General features: G+C 33.8%; 4 protein-coding genes across 5 annotated transcripts; 2 read left to right on the top strand and 2 right to left on the bottom strand.

Annotated features, from left to right (window-relative positions):
* Nucleotides 1-879: 879 nt before the first annotated feature.
* LOC109597929 (uncharacterized) lies at nucleotides 880-7378 on the bottom strand. The gene has a single exon (XM_020013712.2). The coding sequence runs from the start codon at nucleotides 7376-7378 to the stop codon at nucleotides 983-985; it is 6396 nt and encodes a 2131-aa protein (XP_019869271.2). The 3' UTR covers nucleotides 880-982.
* A 6716-nt stretch (nucleotides 7379-14094) lies between these two features.
* Nucleotides 14095-19817, bottom strand: LOC109597970 (zinc finger protein 713). Its single transcript, XM_020013761.2, has 4 exons — nucleotides 19688-19817; nucleotides 16533-16728; nucleotides 15790-16475; nucleotides 14095-15534 (listed from the first exon to the last, which is right to left on the bottom strand). The coding sequence occupies exons 1-4, from the start codon at nucleotides 19702-19704 to the stop codon at nucleotides 15111-15113; spliced, it is 1323 nt and encodes a 440-aa protein (XP_019869320.2). The 5' UTR covers nucleotides 19705-19817; the 3' UTR covers nucleotides 14095-15110.
* Nucleotides 18584-22962, top strand: LOC109597969 (uncharacterized protein KIAA0930 homolog). 2 transcript variants are annotated; one of them, XM_020013759.2, is made up of 8 exons: nucleotides 18584-18807; nucleotides 19178-19338; nucleotides 19393-19551; nucleotides 19601-19864; nucleotides 19915-20314; nucleotides 21334-22047; nucleotides 22168-22317; nucleotides 22375-22962. In XM_020013759.2, the coding sequence occupies exons 1-8, from the start codon at nucleotides 18699-18701 to the stop codon at nucleotides 22413-22415; spliced, it is 1998 nt and encodes a 665-aa protein (XP_019869318.1). In that variant the 5' UTR covers nucleotides 18584-18698; the 3' UTR covers nucleotides 22416-22962. The 2 variants fall into 2 exon arrangements, with proteins under 2 accessions (XP_019869318.1, XP_019869319.1); XM_020013760.2 differs by lacking the exon at nucleotides 21334-22047.
* Nucleotides 22963-23141: 179 nt separating this feature from the next.
* LOC109597947 (60S ribosomal protein L27a) lies at nucleotides 23142-24316 on the top strand. Its single transcript, XM_020013733.2, has 5 exons — nucleotides 23142-23205; nucleotides 23424-23487; nucleotides 23679-23776; nucleotides 23834-23986; nucleotides 24150-24316. Exons 1-5 carry the CDS (start codon nucleotides 23203-23205, stop codon nucleotides 24276-24278), a joined length of 447 nt encoding a protein of 148 aa, XP_019869292.1. The 5' UTR covers nucleotides 23142-23202; the 3' UTR covers nucleotides 24279-24316.
* Nucleotides 24317-24525: the final 209 nt, after the last annotated feature.

Below are 24525 nucleotides of genomic sequence, written 5' to 3'. Positions count from 1 at the left end.
GTTTTATGCTACAGATTATATATGGTGCTTATCTAAATCTGCTGAAACTCTGTTCTAGAGTTCTTTATTTCATAAAAACTTAACATATGATTTAATAATGTAATAAGGATTAAAAAATTGTAATATATTTATTTCACATTAATAAGAAAAGGTAATTTACCAATCGTTACGAATTTATGATTGACTCGATTTTAGAATTGGACCGATTGTAAGTCATCTCAATCACTCCCATCACTAACATAACAGAGTTGGCTCACTTAAAAAACAATAATTTTATATTAACTGAAAAAATTAACACGTAAAGATGTTGAAATTTTATTAACATCATATTCAATGTTGTTGAAACGATTTTAAAAATTTTTTCAATAATTAGCTTTTAGGAAATGTGGCTTTGTAAGTAAATTGGTAAGAATTCACAACTTTGACTATATGTTGTATAAAACCTTTTTAGTTAAGACAAAAAAGGTAAGGCATATTTCTCTTAATAACTTTTCCATCGTAATGATAACCAAAATGAAATGTGTCGATTTATGTTGACAGATTATTTGAATATGAAAACATGTATCCTGAAATTAAAAACACACATATTGTGTTTATGAAATTGACTTCATTTTCATTTCATCAAGTTAATGTTGTTCTTGTGAATAATAGGCTTTTACTTTTACCTATTGTTTTCATTGAATATTTGATTAGTAATCTTGATGTTAAGCCAAATAAAGAAAAGATTTTACAGTTCCCAATAACATTAAAATTCATTACAGTTACGAAGATATCTCTAACTTTTCCTTTGAAACAATTCAATATTTTAGTTAACCTGTCGATTAATTGGCAACGGTCAGTTAGACCGTTTATGTGTCGGCTGAATTAAAATAGATTAAATGATTATTTCAACATCTTTATTTCCTATACAAATTTACAAATAACATATATTTAAAAGATATTAATAACATATTTTTATATATTTTACAAATTTTACATGTTTCTAAATTCCTAGTCCTGTACAACCAGCACGTTCTGGATAATCACAAACATTCAACTCTGGATTAAAATGAAGGTTCGCAGGACAATCAAATTCATAAGGGATACCGTTGGAACACTCGCAAAATTTGGTACAAGTTGGCAAAGGAATGTAAACAGGGAATTCACCATCAACAGCAGGACAATGTTTTTCCTGTCCCAAACAAACAGCTCTAGAAGGAACTGTAGTTGTGGTGCTTATACTAGTAGTTGTAGTAACAGGTGCGCTGGTGGTTGTGGTGGAAGTAGTAGTTGTGTTAACTTGTTTTCCGCATCCAGCATCTTGAGGCCAGTCGCATACATTCAGAACAGGGTTGAAGTGAAGGCCATCTGGGCAGTTGTGGAGGATTGCTTGGCCGTTACTGCATTGACAGAATTTGGTACAATCATCGAGAGGAATATAGACTGAGTCGGGACCATCTGGATTTGGACATTGAGCAGATTTGTCAGTGCATTCATCTACAGGTCTAAGAGTTGTAGTGGTGCTTGGTGTGGTAACTGGAGCACTGGTGGTTGTGGTAGAAGCAGAGGTTGTTGAAGCAGAGGTGGTAGTTGTGTTTCCGCATCCAGCATCTTGAGGCCAGTCGCATACATTCAGAACAGGGTTGAAGTGAAGACCATCTGGGCAGTTGTGGAGGATTGCTTGGCCGTTACTGCATTGACAGAATTTGGTACAATCATCGAGAGGAATATAGACTGAGTCAGGTCCATCTGGATTTGGACATTGAGCAGATTTGTCAGTGCATTCATCTATAGGTCTAAGAGTTGTAGTGGTGCTTGGTGTGGTAACTGGAGCACTGGTGGTTGTGGTAGAAGCAGAGGTTGTTGAAGCAGAGGTGGTAGTTGTGTTTCCGCATCCAGCATCTTGAGGCCAGTCGCATACATTCAGAACAGGGTTGAAGTGAAGGCCATCTGGGCAGTTGTGGAGGATTGCTTCGCCGTTACTGCATTGACAGAATTTGGTACAGTCATCGAGAGGAATATAGACTGAGTCGGGACCATCTGGATTTGGACATTGAGCAGATTTGTCAGTGCATTCATCTACAGGTCTAAGAGTTGTAGTGGTGCTTGGTGTGGTAACTGGAGCACTGGTGGTTGTGGTAGATGCAGAGGTTGTTGAAGCAGAGGTGGTAGTTGTGTTTCCGCATCCAGCATCTTGAGGCCAATCGCATACATTCAGAACAGGGTTGAAGTGAAGACCATCTGGGCAATTGTGGAGGATTGCTTGGCCGTTACTGCATTGGCAGAATTTGGTACAATCATCGAGAGGAATATAGACTGAGTCGGGACCATCTGGATTTGGACATTGAGCAGATTTGTCAGTGCATTCATCTACAGGTCTAAGAGTTGTAGTGGTGCTTGGTGTGGTAACTGGAGCACTGGTTGTTGTGGTAGAAGCAGAGGTGGTTGAAGCAGAGGTGGTAGTTGTATTTCCGCATCCAGCATCTTGAGGCCAGTCGCATACATTCAGAACAGGGTTGAAGTGAAGGCCATCTGGGCAGTTGTGTAGGATTGCTTGGCCGTTACTGCATTGACAGAATTTGGTACAATCATCGAGAGGAATATAGACTGAGTCGGGTCCATCTGGATTTGGACATTGAGCAGATTTCTCAGTGCATTCATCTACAGGTCTAAGAGTTGTAGTGGTACTTGGTGTGGTAACTGGAGCACTGGTGGTTGTGGTAGAAGCAGAAGTGGTTGAAGCAGATGTAGTAGTTGTATTTCCGCATCCAGCATCTTGAGGCCAGTCGCATACATTCAGAACAGGGTTGAAGTGAAGGCCATCTGGGCAGTTGTGTAGGATTGCTTGGCCGTTACTGCATTGACAGAATTTGGTACAATCATCGAGAGGAATATAGACTGAGTCGGGTCCATCTGGATTTGGACATTGAGCAGATTTCTCAGTGCATTCATCTACAGGTCTAAGAGTTGTAGTGGTGCTTGGTGTGGTAACTGGAGCACTGGTGGTTGTGGTAGAAGCAGAAGTGGTTGAAGCAGAGGTAGTAGTTGTATTTCCACATCCAGCATCTTGAGGCCAGTCGCATACATTCAGAACAGGGTTGAAGTGAAGGCCCTCTGGGCAATTGTGGAGGATTGCTTGGCCGTTACTGCATTGACAGAATTTGGTACAATCATCGAGAGGAATATAGACTGAGTCGGGACCATCTGGATTTGGACATTGAGCAGATTTGTCAGTGCATTCATCTACAGGTCTAAGAGTTGTAGTGGTGCTTGGTGTGGTAACTGGAGCACTGGTTGTTGTGGTAGAAGCAGAGGTGGTTGAAGTAGAGGTGGTTGAAGCAGAGGTGGTAGTTGTATTTCCGCATCCAGCATCTTGAGGCCAATCGCATACATTCAGAACAGGGTTGAAGTGAAGGCCATCTGGGCAGTTGTGTAGGATTGCTTGGCCGTTACTGCATTGACAGAATTTGGTACAATCATCGAGAGGAATATAGACTGAGTCGGGTCCATCTGGATTTGGACATTGAGCAGATTTGTCAGTGCATTCATCTACAGGTCTAAGAGTTGTAGGGGTGCTTGGTGTGGTAACTGGAGCACTGGTTGTTGTGGTAGAAGCAGAGGTGGTTGAAGCAGAGGTGGTTGAAGCAGAGGTGGTAGTTGTATTTCCGCATCCAGCATCTTGAGGCCAATCGCATACATTCAGAACAGGGTTGAAGTGAAGGCCATCTGGGCAGTTGTGTAGGATTGCTTGGCCGTTACTGCATTGACAGAATTTGGTACAATCATCGAGAGGAATATAGACTGAGTCGGGTCCATCTGGATTTGGACATTGAGCAGATTTCTCAGTGCATTCATCTACAGGTCTAAGAGTTGTAGTGGTGCTTGGTGTGGTAACTGGAGCACTGGTGGTTGTGGTAGAAGCAGAAGTGGTTGAAGCAGAGGTAGTAGTTGTATTTCCGCATCCAGCATCTTGAGGCCAGTCGCATACATTCAGAACAGGGTTGAAGTGAAGGCCCTCTGGGCAATTGTGGAGGATTGCTTGGCCGTTACTGCATTGACAGAATTTGGTACAATCATCGAGAGGAATATAGACTGAGTCGGGACCATCTGGATTTGGACATTGAGCAGATTTGTCAGTGCATTCATCTACAGGTCTAAGAGTTGTAGTGGTGCTTGGTGTGGTAACTGGAGCACTGGTTGTTGTGGTAGAAGCAGAGGTGGTTGAAGCAGAGGTGGTAGTTGTATTTCCGCATCCAGCATCTTGAGGCCAATCGCATACATTCAGAACAGGGTTGAAGTGAAGGCCATCTGGGCAGTTGTGTAGGATTGCTTGGCCGTTACTGCATTGACAGAATTTGGTACAATCATCGAGAGGAATATAGACTGAGTCGGGTCCATCTGGATTTGGACATTGAGCAGATTTGTCAGTGCATTCATCTACAGGTCTAAGAGTTGTAGTGGTGCTTGGTGTGGTAACTGGAGCACTGGTGGTTGTGGTAGAAGCAGAGGTGGTTGAAGCAGAGGTAGTAGTTGCATTTCCGCATCCAGCATCTTGAGGCCAGTCGCATACATTCAGAACAGGGTTGAAGTGAAGGCCATCTGGGCAGTTGTGTAGGATTGCTTGGCCGTTACTGCATTGACAGAATTTGGTACAATCATCGAGAGGAATATAGACTGAGTCGGGTCCATCTGGATTTGGACATTGAGCAGATTTCTCAGTGCATTCATCTACAGGTCTAAGAGTTGTAGTGGTGCTTGGTGTGGTAACTGGAGCACTGGTGGTTGTGGTAGAAGCAGAAGTGGTTGAAGCAGAGGTAGTAGTTGTATTTCCGCATCCAGCATCTTGAGGCCAGTCGCATACATTCAGAACAGGGTTGAAGTGAAGGCCCTCTGGGCAATTGTGGAGGATTGCTTGGCCGTTACTGCATTGACAGAATTTGGTACAATCATCGAGAGGAATATAGACTGAGTCGGAACCATCTGGATTTGGACATTGAGCAGATTTGTCAGTGCATTCATCTACAGGTCTAAGAGTTGTAGTGGTACTTGGTGTGGTAACTGGAGCACTGGTGGTTGTGGTAGAAGCAGAAGTGGTTGAAGCAGATGTAGTAGTTGTATTTCCGCATCCAGCATCTTGAGGCCAGTCGCATACATTCAGAACAGGGTTGAAGTGAAGGCCCTCTGGGCAATTGTGGAGGATTGCTTGGCCGTTACTGCATTGACAGAATTTGGTACAATCATCGAGAGGAATATAGACTGAGTCGGAACCATCTGGATTTGGACATTGAGCAGATTTGTCAGTGCATTCATCTACAGGTCTAAGAGTTGTAGTGGTACTTGGTGTGGTAACTGGAGCACTGGTGGTTGTGGTAGAAGCAGAAGTGGTTGAAGCAGATGTAGTAGTTGTATTTCCGCATCCAGCATCTTGAGGCCAGTCGCATACATTCAGAACAGGGTTGAAGTGAAGGCCCTCTGGGCAATTGTGGAGGATTGCTTGGCCGTTACTGCATTGACAGAATTTGGTACAATCATCGAGAGGAATATAGACTGAGTCGGGACCATCTGGATTTGGACATTGAGCAGATTTGTCAGTGCATTCATCTACAGGTCTAAGAGTTGTAGTGGTGCTTGGTGTGGTAACTGGAGCACTGGTTGTTGTGGTAGAAGCAGAGGTGGTAGTTGTATTTCCGCATCCAGCATCTTGTGGCCAATCGCATACATTCAGAACAGGGTTGAAGTGAAGGCCATCTGGGCAGTTGTGTAGGATTGCTTGGCCGTTACTGCATTGACAGAATTTGGTACAATCATCGAGAGGAATATAGACTGAGTCGGGTCCATCTGGATTTGGACATTGAGCAGATTTGTCAGTGCATTCATCTACAGGTCTAAGAGTTGTAGTGGTGCTTGGTGTGGTAACTGGAGCACTGGTGGTTGTGGTAGAAGCAGAGGTGGTTGAAGCAGAGGTAGTAGTTGTATTTCCGCATCCAGCATCTTGAGGCCAGTCGCATACATTCAGAACAGGGTTGAAGTGAAGGCCATCTGGGCAGTTGTGTAGGATTGCTTGGCCGTTACTGCATTGACAGAATTTGGTACAATCATCGAGAGGAATATAGACTGAGTCGGGTCCATCTGGATTTGGACATTGAGCAGATTTCTCAGTACATTCATCTACAGGTCTAAGAGTTGTAGTGGTGCTTGGTGTGGTAACTGGAGCACTGGTGGTTGTGGTAGGAGCAGAAGTGGTTGAAGCAGATGTAGTAGTTGTATTTCCGCATCCAGCATCTTGAGGCCAGTCGCATACATTCAGAACAGGGTTGAAGTGAAGGCCCTCTGGGCAATTGTGGAGGATTGCTTGGCCGTTACTGCATTGACAGAATTTGGTACAATCATCGAGAGGAATATAGACTGAGTCGGGACCATCTGGATTTGGACATTGAGCAGATTTGTCAGTGCATTCATCTACAGGTCTAAGAGTTGTAGTGGTGCTTGGTGTGGTAACTGGAGCACTGGTTGTTGTGGTAGAAGCAGAGGTGGTTGAAGCAGAGGTGGTTGAAGCAGAGGTGGTTGAAGCAGAGGTGGTAGTTGTATTTCCGCATCCAGCATCTTGAGGCCAATCGCATACATTCAGAACAGGGTTGAAGTGAAGGCCATCTGGGCAGTTGTGTAGGATTGCTTGGCCGTTACTGCATTGACAGAATTTGGTACAATCATCGAGAGGAATATAAACTGAGTCGGGTCCGTCTGGATTTGGACATTGAGCAGATTTCTCAGAACATTCATCTAGAGGTTTTTTAGTTGTAGTAGTAGTGGGCGTAGTAATAGGAACGCTAGTAGTTGTAGTAGGAATGATGGTAGTAATATTACCTGGTTCACAATTTGCAAGGTTTGGGAAATCACACTTCTCTTCTTTAACATTGTAATGCAAACCTTCAGAACAAGTTATTAGATTTAAAATACCATTTGAACATTCGCAAGCTTCCGAACAATCTTCCAGAGCAACTACAGTTTTACCACTACCACATTCGGGATCACATGGGAGAACATCAACACATTTGTCTCCTCCCGGTGTCGTCACGGGAAGTGGAGTTGGGCTTGGTTTAGTGGTAGTTGCAACACTAGTAGTTGTATTGCCTGATTTTTCACATCCAGCATCTTGTGGATAATCGCAAACATTCAAAACTGGGTTGAAGTGAAGAATACCTGGGCAGTGGTGGAGGATTGCTTGGCCGTTACTGCACTGACAGAATTTGGTACAATCTTCAAGAGGAATGTAGACTGAGTCGGGTCCATCTGGATTTGGACATTGAGTAGATTTTCCTGAACATTCATCAACAGCAGGTGGAGCACAACTTGCGAGTCCAGACAGTCCCACAAGAACGAAGAATATTAGACTGTTCATTTCGGCCTAACTACTCTAAGTCTAGCTAGTCAAACACGAAACACAAACTGACAATTGAAACAATAATGATTCCTTTTATATGATTTCGAGATTTTATAATTTATTACTCTGGTTAAAGTATATCACATTAAACGTATCAATATATTTATTGCTTTATGACACAGATTAAACTTTATATCTATCTTAGAAGTTTCTGAAAATTTTGTCATTAATTCACAAATCTCAACTATGCTATTGTTGAAGAAACTCATCGTAGAAAATAATTGACTTACACTAAATTTTGAACGTTTGCTCAATTATTAGGTACATATATAAGTGGTACACTTAAGTTCATACGTGGTAGTCTCCAGTCAGGCTTGCCGGCCTAACTAGAAACAATTTCTCGTTGTTCCAGTTATGTTTCTTAGACCCATTGTAAATTTAGAATTTTAGTTAGTCTGGGAACATATATGCTAAGGATCTTTTGCTATACAAATTTGTCACATGCAGTTTTCAGACGATTTCAGACGATTTTCTTCGATCTACCACTAGAACGATTCTTCACGTCATTTGTCTCTTGTCTCAGATTTCTAGGGATTCTTAAACTGCTCGAATGAAATTTCAATAATTGAAATAATGTATAAATACTAAAATCAGAGGAATATTTGTTCTAAATGAAACAAAAGAAAAAAAAAAGTAATTTAACTAAAATGTAGACAAAAAATACCAAAGAGGAATATTTGAAATAAGAATATAATAATATTAAAATATTAAATTCTAACATGTTTTAATATATATTTATTTTATAGAGGATCTGAATTATTACATTTTAACAAAGAAGTTTTTAGCTCACTTAATAACTTAATCAGTACTTATATAGTATATTTTAAGATCTTACACTTTTTTTCATTGAAATGTAATAAATTTAATCTAGGGATATTCAGATCCTGTACAGACGGGATTATTAATTTTAAATTAGATATGTTATGTATATTATATTAATTTTAAATTAAATATGTTAAAAATATACATAAGTACCTATAAAGAGAGGGATTCTCATCAGTCTATAGTATTAATAGTTTGTAAGTTTCAATTTACAGAAGAAGCTTAGGTGTTATTATATTTAGGTTATAATTTATCTATTGATAAATTTTAGGAATTATAGAATATTAAAATATTATATGATATTCGTGTATTTTTAATGAAATCTTAACAAGAAATTGTCATATTATTAAACTAACAATAAATTTAAATTAAAAAATTAATGGCTTGTTTAATAATTTAACTTTAACTTAAGGTAATTTAAGTAAGGTCTTACACGCTTATAATTTATTTCATTGATAAAACTTGTGATAGAGCTACTTCTTTTATCAAAGATACTATGGGATTGCTGATTTCAAATTAAATTTAGTTCTATAATATGTAGATGTAGATGAGTAGTTTTAATATATTAAAGGGAGAAATATAGAGCACCTCCAGCTGTTTTCAACTTGTAGACAACAGTAATTGTATTACTTTTAATTCATACTTAATCCTACTTTTAATCCCCAGGATGGATCCACTTTGTCGTGGTCCTGAGGCTCAGTACCGCTCCACAAACCAGTGGTAGTGGGGAGCTAACGGATCCTGTAATCCATCCCCAGGAAGAACTCTTATGTTCCTCAGATTGGTCTTGTTCTTCCGAACCCAGTTGACAGTTCTGTCTTCCGGTTCAGCATAACCCGTAAATGCAAATATACGTTCTTTTCCCCTTGTATGATTTATCATACATGGTAACACTATGGTTATGATCTTTGGATCGGTGCCCGGAGAGGGGTTTTAAAACTTTCTTCTCTTTGTCCCCCAAACAAAAAAAAAACTTTTAATTAATACACACTACCTTTTATTAATAAATTTAAAAAATGTAATATACAATTTAAAACTATAAAAAAAACTGGGGGCTGTACTATCATTGTTAATAGTTAGTGATCATTAATATCTCTAGAAATTTGTTAATTGAAGAGTTGTGAAATTTAATTTAAAACTACGATTTCATTGAATCTTTACTTTACCTTTTATAGGTGGTTATAACCAACAAAGGGCTCCCAACAAAATATTAACAATTTTGTCTAAACCTATGTATAAATTATTTTATAAATATATGTGCTATTTCAGTGACCAGCCACATTTCGCATTTATTTTGATTAAGATTCTACTCTAAGGTGTTACTAGTTACAGTTATCTATATATAATACCTACAGTTAAAAAAGTTAAAAATCAAATAATGTAAAATTAATTATTCTATTTGTTTAATGATACCACATGTAGAGACTGAGAAGTTTTAGGGATTATTAATAAGGCTTTAAAGTCTTACCGATAAAAACCAGAAGTATTAAATGTGCAATTATATGATTACATTTATCTATCTGTTTATCTATTAATTTAATGTTAAAGTGCAATTTAATTATAAATTATAATAATACTCACTTCAAATATAGCACCAATAAAATATTTTTTGTAATTAGTAATCCTCTTATATCAGTATTTTTTTAAATTCTTTAAAATGCATTTAAAAAATTAAATATAAATTATATTTATTACATTATGATTCATTTTACGATCCATTATATTTTTCAATGAAAGTAGTTTAAAAATAGTACATGAGAATTGTTTTAATCGTTGGGACTTAAAACCAAAATAATTCTAAAACCAATGTAATTCTAAACAAAATCAAAATTAATAATTTAGGGGAAGAAAATCTAAAATTAGTAAATACCCAGATTTACTTTTAGTTTTGGCAATTATATCTTATTTTGTTCAATTTATCACAGATGCAGTGTCCTACAAATAGGATTAGGTTTTAACCAAAACTAATTTTAAAACTAGATATGTTTTAAAAATGTGAACCTTCAAATTTTATTTAGGTTTAGGGACTGTACTGATTGTACATTTTATTTTTGTACTGTTGTACTCTAGGTTATAAAAAAATTGCATAAAAATCATATTTATTAATAGATTAGACTTATTATGGCATATCATTCAGAAAATTCTGAGAATAGCATCATTTTAATACAAAAATAGCCTTATAATAATCTTTTTCCATATCAAAAGATTGTAAAAATTTTACTAATGCCTATGTTTGTTTCACAAGTATCAATAAAGCTTAAGAGGATTTGTTCCAAATAAATATCTTAATGTCAAATTATACATTTTTACAACTAAGTTAGTTTATTCTTGAAAGTGATACAATTACTACCTTGCTAAAAGTTTCTTAATATTAACTTATTTTATAGAAGTAGCTTAGGTGTTATTATATTTAGATTATAACATATTATAGTTATAGTTTAAATTACACATTTTTTAAATTATATAATTTGGAACTTTTAATATGTAGTTGGAATGTACTGATATTATTTAAAAAATATACAATATTAATTATTACTATTATTAATAGCATTAATTTTTTAATGAAATTGTGGTGGATTAATAGAAGCTTTCCTCAATTTTTAGAACTTAATCAATAATCCATAACCATTTTCCAAAAATAATTTTTCTAGTCAAACATAAATTGCTGAAGTAGTAAAAATTAAAGAACCAAAGTAATTTCGAAATGTGCCATAATGACTCGTTTATTTTTTGAATAACAGTGGTTAAAATACATATGAAATAATTCGTGCTACTCATCAGTTTCATTACACACTCATAGAGAAACTTAGCCTCAACAAAGTATAAAGTTGTGGGGTCAATGGTGTGATCGTTTTAGAATTCCAGCAGATATGTACATGTAAAAATATATGAATGTTTTAAACATGAATGAATTAACTTATCTTTATTGGACAATGATTTTTCCTTATTTATCACCTTTCTAAAAAATAGTCACATTCTACACATTTCATCTCTAATTGTAGTTAAGAATAATATCAAATTATGAGTGTATAAATAATATTATTTTTAAGAAGTTGGCTAATTTATGTAAAAATGGTATTACTTAAATGCTACAAATCGCATGATTTAAAATATCCAAATAAGGATTTTTATATTTATTCAATGATATCAGCAAGCGGGCAGCTTAAAGTTTTATGGATCATTAATTACACGCTTTAAGGAATTATAGATTAAAACCAAAAGTATTAAATAATAATCGCATAATTATATACAGATATGCTACTAAATGCAATTAATATAAAGCTTATTTTAAACTATATTTAAACTTGTAAGTAAGCGCTTATATTTCATTGATAAAACTTGTGATAATAAATTATAATGTATGGAAATTAGGCTCTTAGAGGTACTTCTTTTATCAAAGATACTATGCGATTGCTAATTTCAAATTAAATTTAGTTCAATAATATGTAGATGTAGATCAGTCGATTATATATAATAGAGAAATATAGAGGGCACCTAAGTAACTAAGACGCTCTTAAAAAAACTTCTCGAATTCACTTAAAAAAATCGAGATATAGTATCATTGTGAATAATCAGTGATCAAAATCTAGAAAGTTTCTTATTATTTCGTAATTATTCCGTCATATATCGACACTAGTAATAAAGTACAACTTTAAATACTAGCTACTTTAAGTAACTTTCATGTAAATATATTTTCAAGTAATTATATTTAATTAAGCTTGGGTACAATCAATGTATTAAAATTTTACATGATTTTTTTAATTTAATGTTAAAACTTATAAATAAAAAATTGTCTAGTAAATGGAACATCCAGATGTTCTAGATAAAATTCTACAACATAACAATTGAGTTTTAATATCTCTAGAAATTTGTTAATTGAAGAGTTTTGAAATTTAATTTAAAACTATACTTCATTGAATCTTTGCTTCACCTTTTATAGATGGTTATAACGAACAATATATATATATATATATATATATATATATATATATATATATATGATGTGCGTCATCATTTTCACCGATGAACCGATGCACATATATTTAGGCTATTTTGTTTTGTAAACAAATCTGAAGGATTTACATTTGATAATCGGGGCAGTTTTTAAGAAAGAACCGGGCAGATAAGCTTTAGATGTCGAGGGTTCATTTATGTTTGTTGTAATAAAGCTTATTATTGTGAATGTGTTTTAATCAAACTAAAACGACAGATTACTAGTTGCTAATCAATTATATATATATATATATATATATATATACATTTTTTTTAATTTTATCATAATGTTAAAACTTATACCGTTATCTGGCGGAGTAAGACTCGATCGTATATTGTCACTAGCACTTCTACAATTACATAAAAATTAGAGTAATTAGTAATTTCTGTGGTGGAATAACGAAACAATGTTTTTTTTGGGGGGGACAAAGAGGGGAAAGTTTAAAAATCCCTCTCCGGGCACCGATCCGAAGATCATCCACTGCCACTGGTTTGTGGAGTGGTACTGAGCCTCAGGACCACGACAAGGTGGATCCAACCTGGGGAACAAAACAATGTATTTTTGACAGAAAACAAGGGACCAAATTTATACATACAATTAATTTTATACAAATAAAATATCCAAATAAATAATAAGAACGCATTTTCAGAGCATAAAAATATTATTTACAAATGTTATCTAATTATAAATCCGTTTGTTTAAACCAAGGATGCGATCAAATTATGTTTATGATTTAAAATGTGTTATTGTTCAAATTCAGAGATTAATTTTATAGCTTATTTCCATTTAATTACTAATCACCGATTAGTATTTATTGGATCATAAATTATCTATGTGGAGAAGAAAGGAAATTTATTTTTGTCATAAAACCCCATTTTCAAGATAGATATAGAGTATTAAAAAACAACATCGATTTCTAATAATTTTAATATTATCATGTTTATTTTCTAATACAGTTTCAGTTTAAACAAAAATATGTATATATGTTTCGAATTCCAAAGGGTAAGGGCGTCCTTATTTTTTACGAATTGATAGAAATATCGTCTCCTATTTTCCTTGGAAGTATTATATTAAATTAGTGGTTGTTTCCAACCAGTTTCTCCGCACTCTGTTAGTAGTATTTCTATTTCACTTGATCAAATTGATCTTGTCTGTAATTATTTACCTATATTGGTAATGAAGTATGAGATGTGTGCGTTTAAAAATTTATTTCAAGTAGTGTATGTCAATTTTAAAAGCACCGCATCGGTCGACCGCGACCATCAACATTTGATTATGAACAATGCGATGTAGCATTGGAGTAATACTTTTCATTTCTTTTATTATTTTTGATAAGAATAATGATTTATGAATTATTTTTTTCCACAAACACTGATAAAATTAATCATTTACATCTTTATTAGTGCAGTGAAGAAGTGTATATATCAATTAATACGTGCAATCTATAAACCGCTAATAAACTATTAGCTCAGGTGTACTATAATTCTCACTGCATTTCGCACACATCTCGTTAATTTAAAGTTTTCTTTAGTAAATCTTCTTAATGCTGGTGGTGTCTTTGTAGAATTTCTCTGTCTTAAACTGACAAAGATTAATGTATTCCAGCAATTTTATTATATATTTTGAAAATTGTAAAAAAATATACCTTTTATAATACTCTATCATTTTTGTATAAACAAAGGGTACTTTGAAGGGATGAATTCATATTTTCTTAGATTTTTAAGATGTTATGTTGTGCATATTTTACATATATTATGAGTAAATTCTTTTAAAATAAGCATTCATATATGTGTGTAGTAATCTCATGGTCCCTATGGTAAGTTTATAAATTGATAAATTACCTTTAAAAATTAATAAACACATTTGTAAATGGAGTTTGTATTTTATATCAGTCTTACAGTCATTTAACATTTCACAATACATAGTTTACATTTTGAAAACACACACTACAAGAAAAGACTATTTGTAAATATTAGATGTATAGGGAACGGTTATTGGAAAACAATGTTTGTTTATTTTGAAATTTGGCACATGTAACGCATATATGAAAAGAAATAACATCAGGTCATAAATTAAAATTGCCTAGAAATTTCAAAATAGATGTATTATTTAACTTACTATTCTTTATTTCTATACATTTGAGTGTGTTTCATAATATATTTATTATGAAATAACAAACGACTCTAGCAAAATTGTAGCATAAATAAACTGAGGTTTCTTCAGATTTTAGAATATGAATTTACTTCAATCATAATACATTATTAAAACGAAACAAAGAAATAATAGCTCCAGAATACAAGAGCGTTAGATTATTTTTTATAAGTGGAAAGAAGTAATTAACAAACATGGTACATTTATTTTGCAGATTACAGTATCTTCTGCTGGTAATATTTTACCTATTTATATATCAAATATTTAAAGACACGATTTTAAATCCGAAGTTAAGAAGTTCGACTATTGCTTAATTTCTATTTTATAATAGCATCCCTATCTAAATTAAAACGTTTATATAATTATTATGAATGTAATTAAAATAAAATTGACAAACGGGGACAGTCTTAGAATTATTAATACACAACATCCTGTGTATACTTCTATACATACATATACATAAACAAATAGATAAAGATATAGATAAAAATATATAGTTGTGGAAATTAACAGAATATTCAAATGAATAATAAAGAAACATAAAACAATTTGATAACCTATATTGGGAAAGTACTGAATTATAGTTCTTTAATAACAGAAATATTTAACTCAACTCTGAAAACTGATATTTTAATATTGTCTGTTCATAATTGTATAAAAATTACCTATATTGTAAATAAAGAGCTATATTTCAAGAAAACCTAGACATTCACTAACAATCTGTTAATAGTTGTTTTCCATGGACTCCAAAATCGGTCTCATTTCAGTTTCTTCCGACCTGCTCCTCTCCAGATACAATTCGCAATTCTTTTTGCCGACCTGGATCATTCGGATCATCGGCGGACTAATTCTGCCGGTCGGCTCCTCGACCACCTTCTCCTCAAATCCGTCCTTCTCGATCTTATACTTAATGAAAATCTTCGATTTGGGTTCACGTTGGCGGTTTCGATGGCACGAACGTACATGGGCGGAGCACGTTTGCTCACTAAGGAACGATTTGTCGCAGTAGTCGCAGGGTACAGAAAAACGCAGATGGTTACGGATATGGACCTGCAGATTGGTCGTTGTGAATACTTCCGTACCGCACATGAAGCAATTGTAATGGTATTGGTCGTGGCATTCTGTTTTATGGTCTTCTAGATGTTCCCTGAAATAACGATTTTGTTAAAAACATAAAGAAATGTCTGTAGTATGAATTTATTATTATATTATTTATATGAAATTCACAGGGCGTTTTGATATTCGCTGTTTATTAAGAACTTTAGACAACCATTTGAAATACAGATAAATTAATAATAAAAATGAAGGTATTTAAATTTTGAATGAATACCAGAAAATATCCAGAAATTTGATATTCTTTAGGGTTTTAATTTTGTGTTTCAAGAATATTTTTAATACTTGCCTTTTAGAATACCTAAAATTGCACTGATCACATGTGTATAATAGCATGTCATTGTGGATGAATTTCTTGTGCATAGTGAATTGATCAATATTATAGAAGATTTCATTGCAACCCACTTCATTACAAATGATCAATGTTCTTAAATTTATAACAGATTCAAAATCAGATTTCCTAGGTCTTCCCCTTCTGGACCTCGACTGACGTCTAGAATTTGACCTCGGTTTTTCATCTGTAGCTACAGTATGTGGCCTATGTGATGTTGATTTTCTTCTTTTATCACTCTTTTTCATAATATCAGCAACTTCAATATTTGAGCTGGAGATACTCGCTCGGCTTAAGCTTCTTTTTCGTTCACGTTCCTCAATTAGTTCTTCCACATAAGGATCATACGGAAGGGCATGTCTAACAAACAAAATATTTTCTGGGGATGATGATGATGTAGGTGTGCAATAACTGGGAGTTATCCTTAACATGACATTTTCAGTGTCAGGGGTGGCCTCATATTTGGCCTTGCCCACTTTCTCCCACAAATCGCCAAAGTCAAGTGTTTTCTTATGATCATCCCGATCATCCCTGTGTGTACGGCATACCAATGGTGTTACGAGCCTTTTAATTTCAGCAACATTTCCCACAACATTTTTGCATGTAAGACACAGCGAATCGTCGTCTTGCAAGAACTGTGAAACCTATAACATACCATTATTGTAAACAAATAGAGAACCAATGGTTCAGGTTGTATTTACATGATTGCCGAGAAACTCGACAAGGTCATCCTTAACTGGATGCGCTTCCTTATAATACACCTCGTGGATGTTCAAAATTCTTCCGTACGAGGAAAAACACAGCATGCAATGCTTGTTTTTCGTCATGTTTTCGGCGGAAAACGGTCGGCCAACCAAACACAACCTAACCAACACAAACAACGCCACGTTGGCCAACCTAACAAAAAAGAAAAAGTCAATTATTCTGTTGTGAAAAAAATTAGAAATGTATTAGAAGGCTACTCATAGTTTTAGGTGATAGTGTAGTACATAAATAATTATTTAATTTTAACTTTTTTTTAATAATTAATTTTAACGAATATATCCTGCAGATAGCAGGTTCGCCAACAACCAAAGGGGAAATATTTAAACATTGAACAGATTAGAAAAGATAAACGTCAAAGTTGAAAGTTTATATTAGATTCTTGGGATAAAAAAATCAATTCACGATGGAGGATATGGAGTTAAACTTTGGAGAAATAGCGGAAGAATTATTGATTGATGAAGACAACTACGATTTGAACGCACAAAAACTTCAGGACGCGGTAATGGAATACACGGAATTCAAACAAGAACTGGAGACGGAATCGAGAAGGAAGGCCGAAAACAAAATGAAATTAGATAATCTAAAATTGGAGAACCTCGAACTGATCCAGAAACTAACAAACATTAGTGAACTACAGTCAATTGAAACAAGTCAAATAAAGTCGTGTTGTACAATTGCAAGAAATAACAACAAAAATATGGAATCCAATACCAAAAGTTTTATTAAACAAACTAAAGATCAAGAAACAGAATTAACTGATCTAAAGAAAAAACTTTTCAGTGACACTGTGGCTGATGAGATCAGTGAGGTACAGTCTAAACTCAAAAATGCTTTGAAAGAGGAAAAAGAGTTAAAATTAAGATATGAAATATGTCATAAAACATTTGAAAATGAGAGAGTTGATGGTAATATCAAAAATTGGATTATTAAAAATACAGAGGTTAAAAGGAACTTAGAAGATATAGAGGCAGAAATTGAAATGTCTGCAAAAAATGTGGAAAATTATAGACAAAAATTGAAAAAATATTAGAAAATTCAATATAATTTATATTTTTATAATCTATTTCCATTTAAGAAATTTATTTACAACTCTACTCAATATTTACTAGTAGAATTGTTGAGTGAATTTCACATTCTGATTTATTCTTTAATTCTATAGATATTACATATTGATTACCATGTATAATTTGAAATTTGTGAAATATATATGAAAAGCTTCCATATTTAAATAAATTTTATATTTCCCAAAATTTGATATGTTATATTAATTATAGAAATTAGAAATAATTTTTGTTTATCACATAATTTAAATTATATATATATATATAAATAATTTTTTTGTTTCTGAGTGTATAATTTTATTGACTAAAATTTATGTACTAATAAGTATTACACTAATAAAATATTTTTAAAAAGTTAGAACTGTCTTTTTATTATTATTTTTTAAACTATAGAAAATAAAACAAAAACTAAAATTCCCTCACAATCCCCGAATATTATTATACCAAATCATCATTTCTGAATCGGAAAAATATAATTAACCATTATAACAATTACAATTCAATCAATAATTAAAGTAAATGACTAAATTAATATAATATAATATAATATAATGGCTTTTGTTGTATATGTGTATAAAAACTCATGTTTTATTAAAATTTCAATATTTCACAAGAAATATACGTTTGTAAAATATTAACAACTGTTATGGATGAAAAAAATATCTTATTTTAAATATTAATTATTTTATTTTCTTTATAATCAGTTCTATAAGGACATACATAATAAAGAGCTGTGGATTTTAATTTCACATTATGTATGTATGTCAACTGATATTTCTAATCGAAAGGGGCGGCATTCTCTGAAACGAAAACAGAGACGCGCCGAATAAGAAATCGAAACTCGCAAGCGCACTCGGGGGCCATATTGATCGCGGCCGCCTCCGTCCGCTCTAGCCATTTAGTCACATGCCGTGCTTGGAGGAGAATCGACACCGCCCTGCCGCCACAGAAACATCAAGTCCATTATTTGTGTCGAAAATGTTGTGACAGAAAGAAGATTCTGCCGTTTTTCCTCGACGATTTTAGATTGCGGTTTTGGAAATGGCTTTTGCGAACACTTCCGCTTTGAAAACACCCACCGTGTTGGAGCAGTTATTAGAGGAGATCAATTTCCAAAGGACAAAGGAAATGCGGCAGCTGTTGAAGGATGGTAAATAATCGTTTCCATTTATATTAATTTGTGATCATTTGTTATATTTATTTTGAAGAAAGAACTGCAGAATGCACTCAACTACATTGACATATGATTTTGCAATAACAGGCTAAAAATCATGTGATAAACGTACTTTATCTTTCAAATAAACTGGGTCGCAGTGTTATTTAAAAATACTTATTGCATGCACATTGTATCTTCTTATTGGCTTTATTTATTTTGATATTTAAATGTCATACATACAACAAATGTACAAATACATATTATAAGTATTTAATCAACTAAAATTCCAAAAAACTTGCTTCTCTTAATTTTAAAAAATAATAATATTTTCACAATATTCATAATTATGATTTAATTTCTTCAGAGTCAGGATTCGTAATGCTTCAAGGAACAACCTACTGGACAGATTTGTTCGTGCGGCACTTCCTTTTCCAAAACGAATCCACCATGGATTGTGATGACTTGTTGTTTTTCGTTCGGAAAAAGCATGTCAAGGGATCGTCGAGATTCTCACCAAAGTTTGAGGTAATACTGGTTATACAATAGAAATTGGTCATTGCGTTATCTATCAATTTGCAGACTGAAGTGGACGTTTTCCGAAAGGACAGCCGAAAGCTACCAATCGGAGACCCTGATATAGATTGGGAAGAAACAGTCTATCTCAACCTAATCATACACCAGTTCGAGTATACTTTAACGTTAGCCATTTGCACCCGAACCAGTCCAAAGGAATTACAAGTAAGCAACGTGAAGATATTTCAATTCACAACTTAACTTCGTATTGTAGGTCTTAAAGCGACTGTCGCAAAAGGTATACGCATCTCCAAGTAGAAGAAGGATGGACACCAAGGGGGAAGTGGAGGAGATTACTTACCCCCACATCTGCTTCATGGTGGACAATTTCGATGAAGTCTTCCACGATATTCTCGTCAGGGACGGAGAAATGGTGTGTGTCGAGTTAGTGGCATCCGACAGATCTGGATCAGTTCAAGGTGTCATATTCCTCGGATCGATCCGTTACGATGCTTTAAAGAAAGTGTACGACGCTAGGGTAAGTCTACACTTTAAGTTAACAGATAACCTTTAATCCGTTCATTTTAGCAATCGAGTCTCAGTACGAAAATGGCTCAGCGCATGACCTTCGGTCTTTTCTCAAACTCCGCCTCACAACGGTGCGAATTTGTTCGTATGAAGGGTCCTCAAGGCAAAGGTCATGCGGAGATGGCTGTTACCAAACCGAAGGGTTCCGGAGTCGAAACGCCGACTTCTGAGCCGGGTTTCTGTGCAACTGACATGTGGGACTCTGACTGGGAAGAGGATCCTGAGGAGTTTTACGTGTACAGGAACCAAAGGAGGCTGAGCGATCCTAGCGCTAATATCAATAATTTTGTGAGAGGTGGCTGGAAGTCGAAGCTTGATGTGAAAGCAAGGTCGGAGAGTGAAGGATTGGATTGTATAGATAATGGTGTTAGTGAGATCGAAGCTGGAGATTTAAGAGATGGTAAGTTACAAATTATGAACTAGAGGTAGATGTGTCTAGATGAATATTAATAAACACATAGGTAGAACAATTTATATTTTAGAACTTATTGTATACATTAGAAACCTACATATAAAAAAGTGATTAGTGAAAATTTAAAAAAATAATTTTAAATAATTTTTTAAAATTTCTTCCAAATAAAATTTTGATTATGAAATCCTATTAGTGATTTTCTATATAAATACAGTTTCAATTAAGATTTTGTTATGTCTTAAAGTTCCTGCTTCTTTAAAATTCAGTGCGACTAATTTTTATATTTGATAGTTAAAAATACAAAAAATAGTTAATAAATTATTTATTTATAAATACAATATAATAATTGTAATAAAATGAGAAATATGTGTAAAAATTTATAATTTTTGTTTAACTCATTTCTTTTTAAATATAAATTTTTTCTATTATGTGATTATTAATATTTGTATTATTAATTACCTAAAATTGATTTAAAAGTATTAGTTAAATTGTTTTAAATATAAATTAAAACTTAAAATCTTACAAAATGTCAAATTTTGTTATTTATTTTTTATCTATTCTCATTATTAGTATAGTATTTATAACAAATTTTAAATTAAAATGAATTTCTTAACATTTAATTGATTACATTTTTTAGTTTTAATTAATCCTGTTATATTTTTATTTTATTTATTAATTATTGAAAATGATTTTTTTTAGTATTTGTAAAATTATTGTGAATAAATATTAGAAAAATGTTTTATATTATGTATTTTTTCATCAATAATTATTAATATTTTTACATCTCATTTTATTCTCATTGATTAGTTGCATGAGTTTTTCAAAAAAATTTAAATGTTACACACATTTCCAAATCCAGATTGGCATTGCTAGTTTATGAAAGATGCGGGAATACTTATCCAGAAATTCAGAAGCAGGACTAGATTCCGATCCGACAATACTTACCTAACTCACTAGTCACAGTAGTATTGTTCAGCAATTTAATACTTGGTTGTTTTTGGTTGTAGAGAAATCTCGTCCTGCTTCTGTATCTGGAAGAAATTGCTGCGGTTGCTTCAAGAGGACCAAAAGGGACTCGGTGACACTTTTGGAGATGTACGATCGAACCTGTCGCCATCCTTCCTTATGTGCTGAACGAGCTCCTCTAGGACCGCCGGGCACGCCTTGCAAATGCACCCCTCAAATAAACAGCTTAATGACACAGTCGGAATTTGAGGTCGGCAAAGAGAAGAGCAAATCGAAGCCGAAGAAAAAGCCGAAGGAGAAGTGCAAGAATGCGAATTACAACACGGAATTTGAGATTGCCGACGACGCAATAAGTTTGAATAACGAGTCCGGTGACGATAGGCCGCCGAGCAGAGCGTCGCAGAAGTCACTGAAAGATGAGGACCCGTATATAAACGTGAACGGCAAGGAGGAGCTCCCCAGCAAGTATCGCATATCGGACAATATGTCGAGAACAAATGATAACCGTAAGACTGAATGTAAGATTGTGGTAAACGATGTAAATAATCGAGAAACCGTCAAAGTAAATAATAATATTGATGGTAATTACAATAAACTTAGTATTAAGAATGTATATAGTTATTGCACGTTGCCGAAGAGTAAGAAGATAAATAATCAGAAGGGCGGCGTCAGGCATATCAGTCCGCCCAAAAGAATCACCCCAGATGGGACCCACATTTATTATTGGTGTGATGTCCAGAAAAAAGCGAGTCATGGTAAGGGGTTTCTGTACTCCTATGTAAAAAATAATGAATCAAACATACTCCTTTTGCAGTTTTACTCAAAAACATGTATATATAATATTATTATATTCCAGATATATTATTTTGTTCCAGAACTGGATGATGGTGCTTATAATCCGTTGTGGACAATGAGGGGATTCACACAAACATTCCACTTCTGGAAAGAGAACAAAAGAGCACAATCAGTTCCCTTGAACGCTTTTTTAACGTATGTAACATTGCCTTGGTGGAGCATAGCAAAAGGTATTTATTACAATACATAATTTTATACAAAATAATACAATTTTTATTAATTTACAGATATTTTGGATCACCGAGAAGGACCTATTTTGACATTCTAAGATTTTATAAGTACATATTTTGTAACAAGTTTTTTAAATATGTGTATTAGAACAAATATTGATCATAAGTTGTGTCGAATTATACTTTTAGCTTTCGAATACTGTCGAATTTTTTCCAAATTCCTTTGTAAACTATTAAGGGAATTAGAAAATGGCATTCAAACATACAGTCGGCGATGTTTAAAAAATATATTTTTTAAATATTACTACCATTTAAAAATACTTTCGGAATACAAAAGGAATTGTTGTTTTAAGTCTTCTCATTTATTTCATCATTCTAAAATGGGTATCTGAGGTTAAACACTGATGTGCAATTTAAAATGGAAAATGTATGAATCTGCATTAACGTTTTTAGTGTTTATTATGTTTGCACAAATTAATCGGTAATATTATTCAGATTCATATATTTAATCCGTTATGAAAAATCATACCTCTAAATCGTTAAAAAACATACTTTCATACCTTTGATGGTGTTAAATTTTGATATACGAATATATTACATGATTTGTTAAAACATGCATTTAATTAAATAAAGATTTTATTAATATTTTGCTTTTTATTTAACATTAATTTAAATAAGAGGAAGAATGTGTAGTAAATAATTTATGCACACATATTTATAAATAAATTTGAAATAATTATTTTTAGATAAAAGATTTAGAAATAAAATCAATAATGCTTCACCTCTAGTTTAAAATTGGCGCGTATGCGCGCGTTCGTCACTTTCTAGGGAGAACGTTGGCAGACTGTGTCACTAGACTTTTCCTTCCTTCACAAATCGTTCATCATGGTGAGTGTTCGTCGATTTCTTTTACCAAGTTTTATTTTAAATATTTTACATCATCCATGTATTTTAAGTACAATATAACTTAAAACGAGTAACTTTAAAACTACTCTTAATCATATTTGATCGAATTTTGGTTTCAATTGGATGATTAAATGGAAAATAAAACTGTTTACAAATGTTGTGTTTGGTTATGTGACATGTTGGTTTCTATTTTATTTTAGTCGACACACAAAAAGAAGACCAGGAAGCTTAGAGGGCACGTAAGCCACGGTCATGGACGTATCGGTAAGTTAATTTCCTTAATTTGTTTTAAGAACTTTTATTTTGTTCAGAGTTTCTATGATGATTGATGTCGAACGGGCGGTATGAGTACAATTTTCTGATTAATGTTCGATTACTGAGAATAATCAATTACAAAACTCGTATAGTATAACGTTGAGTAAATTAGTAATAATCCCCAATGTTTTCTTTTATAGGCAAACACCGCAAGCACCCTGGAGGTCGTGGTAATGCTGGTGGTCAACACCACCACAGAATCAACTTCGACAAATACCATCCAGGTTATTTCGGAAAGGTAACGCTACTAAAATAATCACTAAAATATACTAAATCTAATAAACGAAATTTTTAGTTGGGCATGAGGAACTACCATGTCAGGAAAAACACCAAGTGGTCCTCAGCCATCAACTTGGACAAACTGTGGACCCTGGTCAGTGAGCAAACCAGGTTGAAATACAAAGACCATCCAGAAGGAAAGGCTCCAGTCATTGACATTGTCAAAGCCGTAAGTAGTATTCAGATTTAATACAATCTTAAAATTATACACATGATGATAGATATGAACGGGCGGTCATAATAACAATGTTGAATGTTCATAACTGACTGATGATATTTATTCACTTTTTGTTCAATGTGAGGGATAGTATTAAATTATATTTTTCTTCCAGGGATACTACAAACTTTTGGGCAAGGGAAGACTTCCCCCACAACCTGTTATTGTTAAGGCCAAGTTCTTCTCCAAATCTGCTGAGGACAAAATCAAGGCTGTTGGAGGTGCTTGTGTTTTAAGCGCTTAAGTTTGTATCCATAAGACAAAATAAATTTATAAAAAATATATGGCTTTTATTTGGTATTATAGTCAGGTGGATCATATGCAAGTTCATGATTTATTAGTTTAAGAGGGTCAGGAAATTGGAAAAAAATTATTTTACATACTTGAATAATAGATAAAGAATGAATGCTGTTAGAAAGTTACCTTTACTATTGAGCTTACCAGTGTTATTGTTTGGGCTGTTCCTCTCTATTATGGTACTTAGTGTCTTG

This window comes from Aethina tumida, chromosome 7 (assembly GCF_024364675.1).
Source record: "Aethina tumida isolate Nest 87 chromosome 7, icAetTumi1.1, whole genome shotgun sequence".
Classification (NCBI taxonomy): Eukaryota; Metazoa; Arthropoda; class Insecta; order Coleoptera; family Nitidulidae; genus Aethina; species Aethina tumida.
This window is presented reverse-complemented; position numbering and strand designations above follow the sequence as displayed.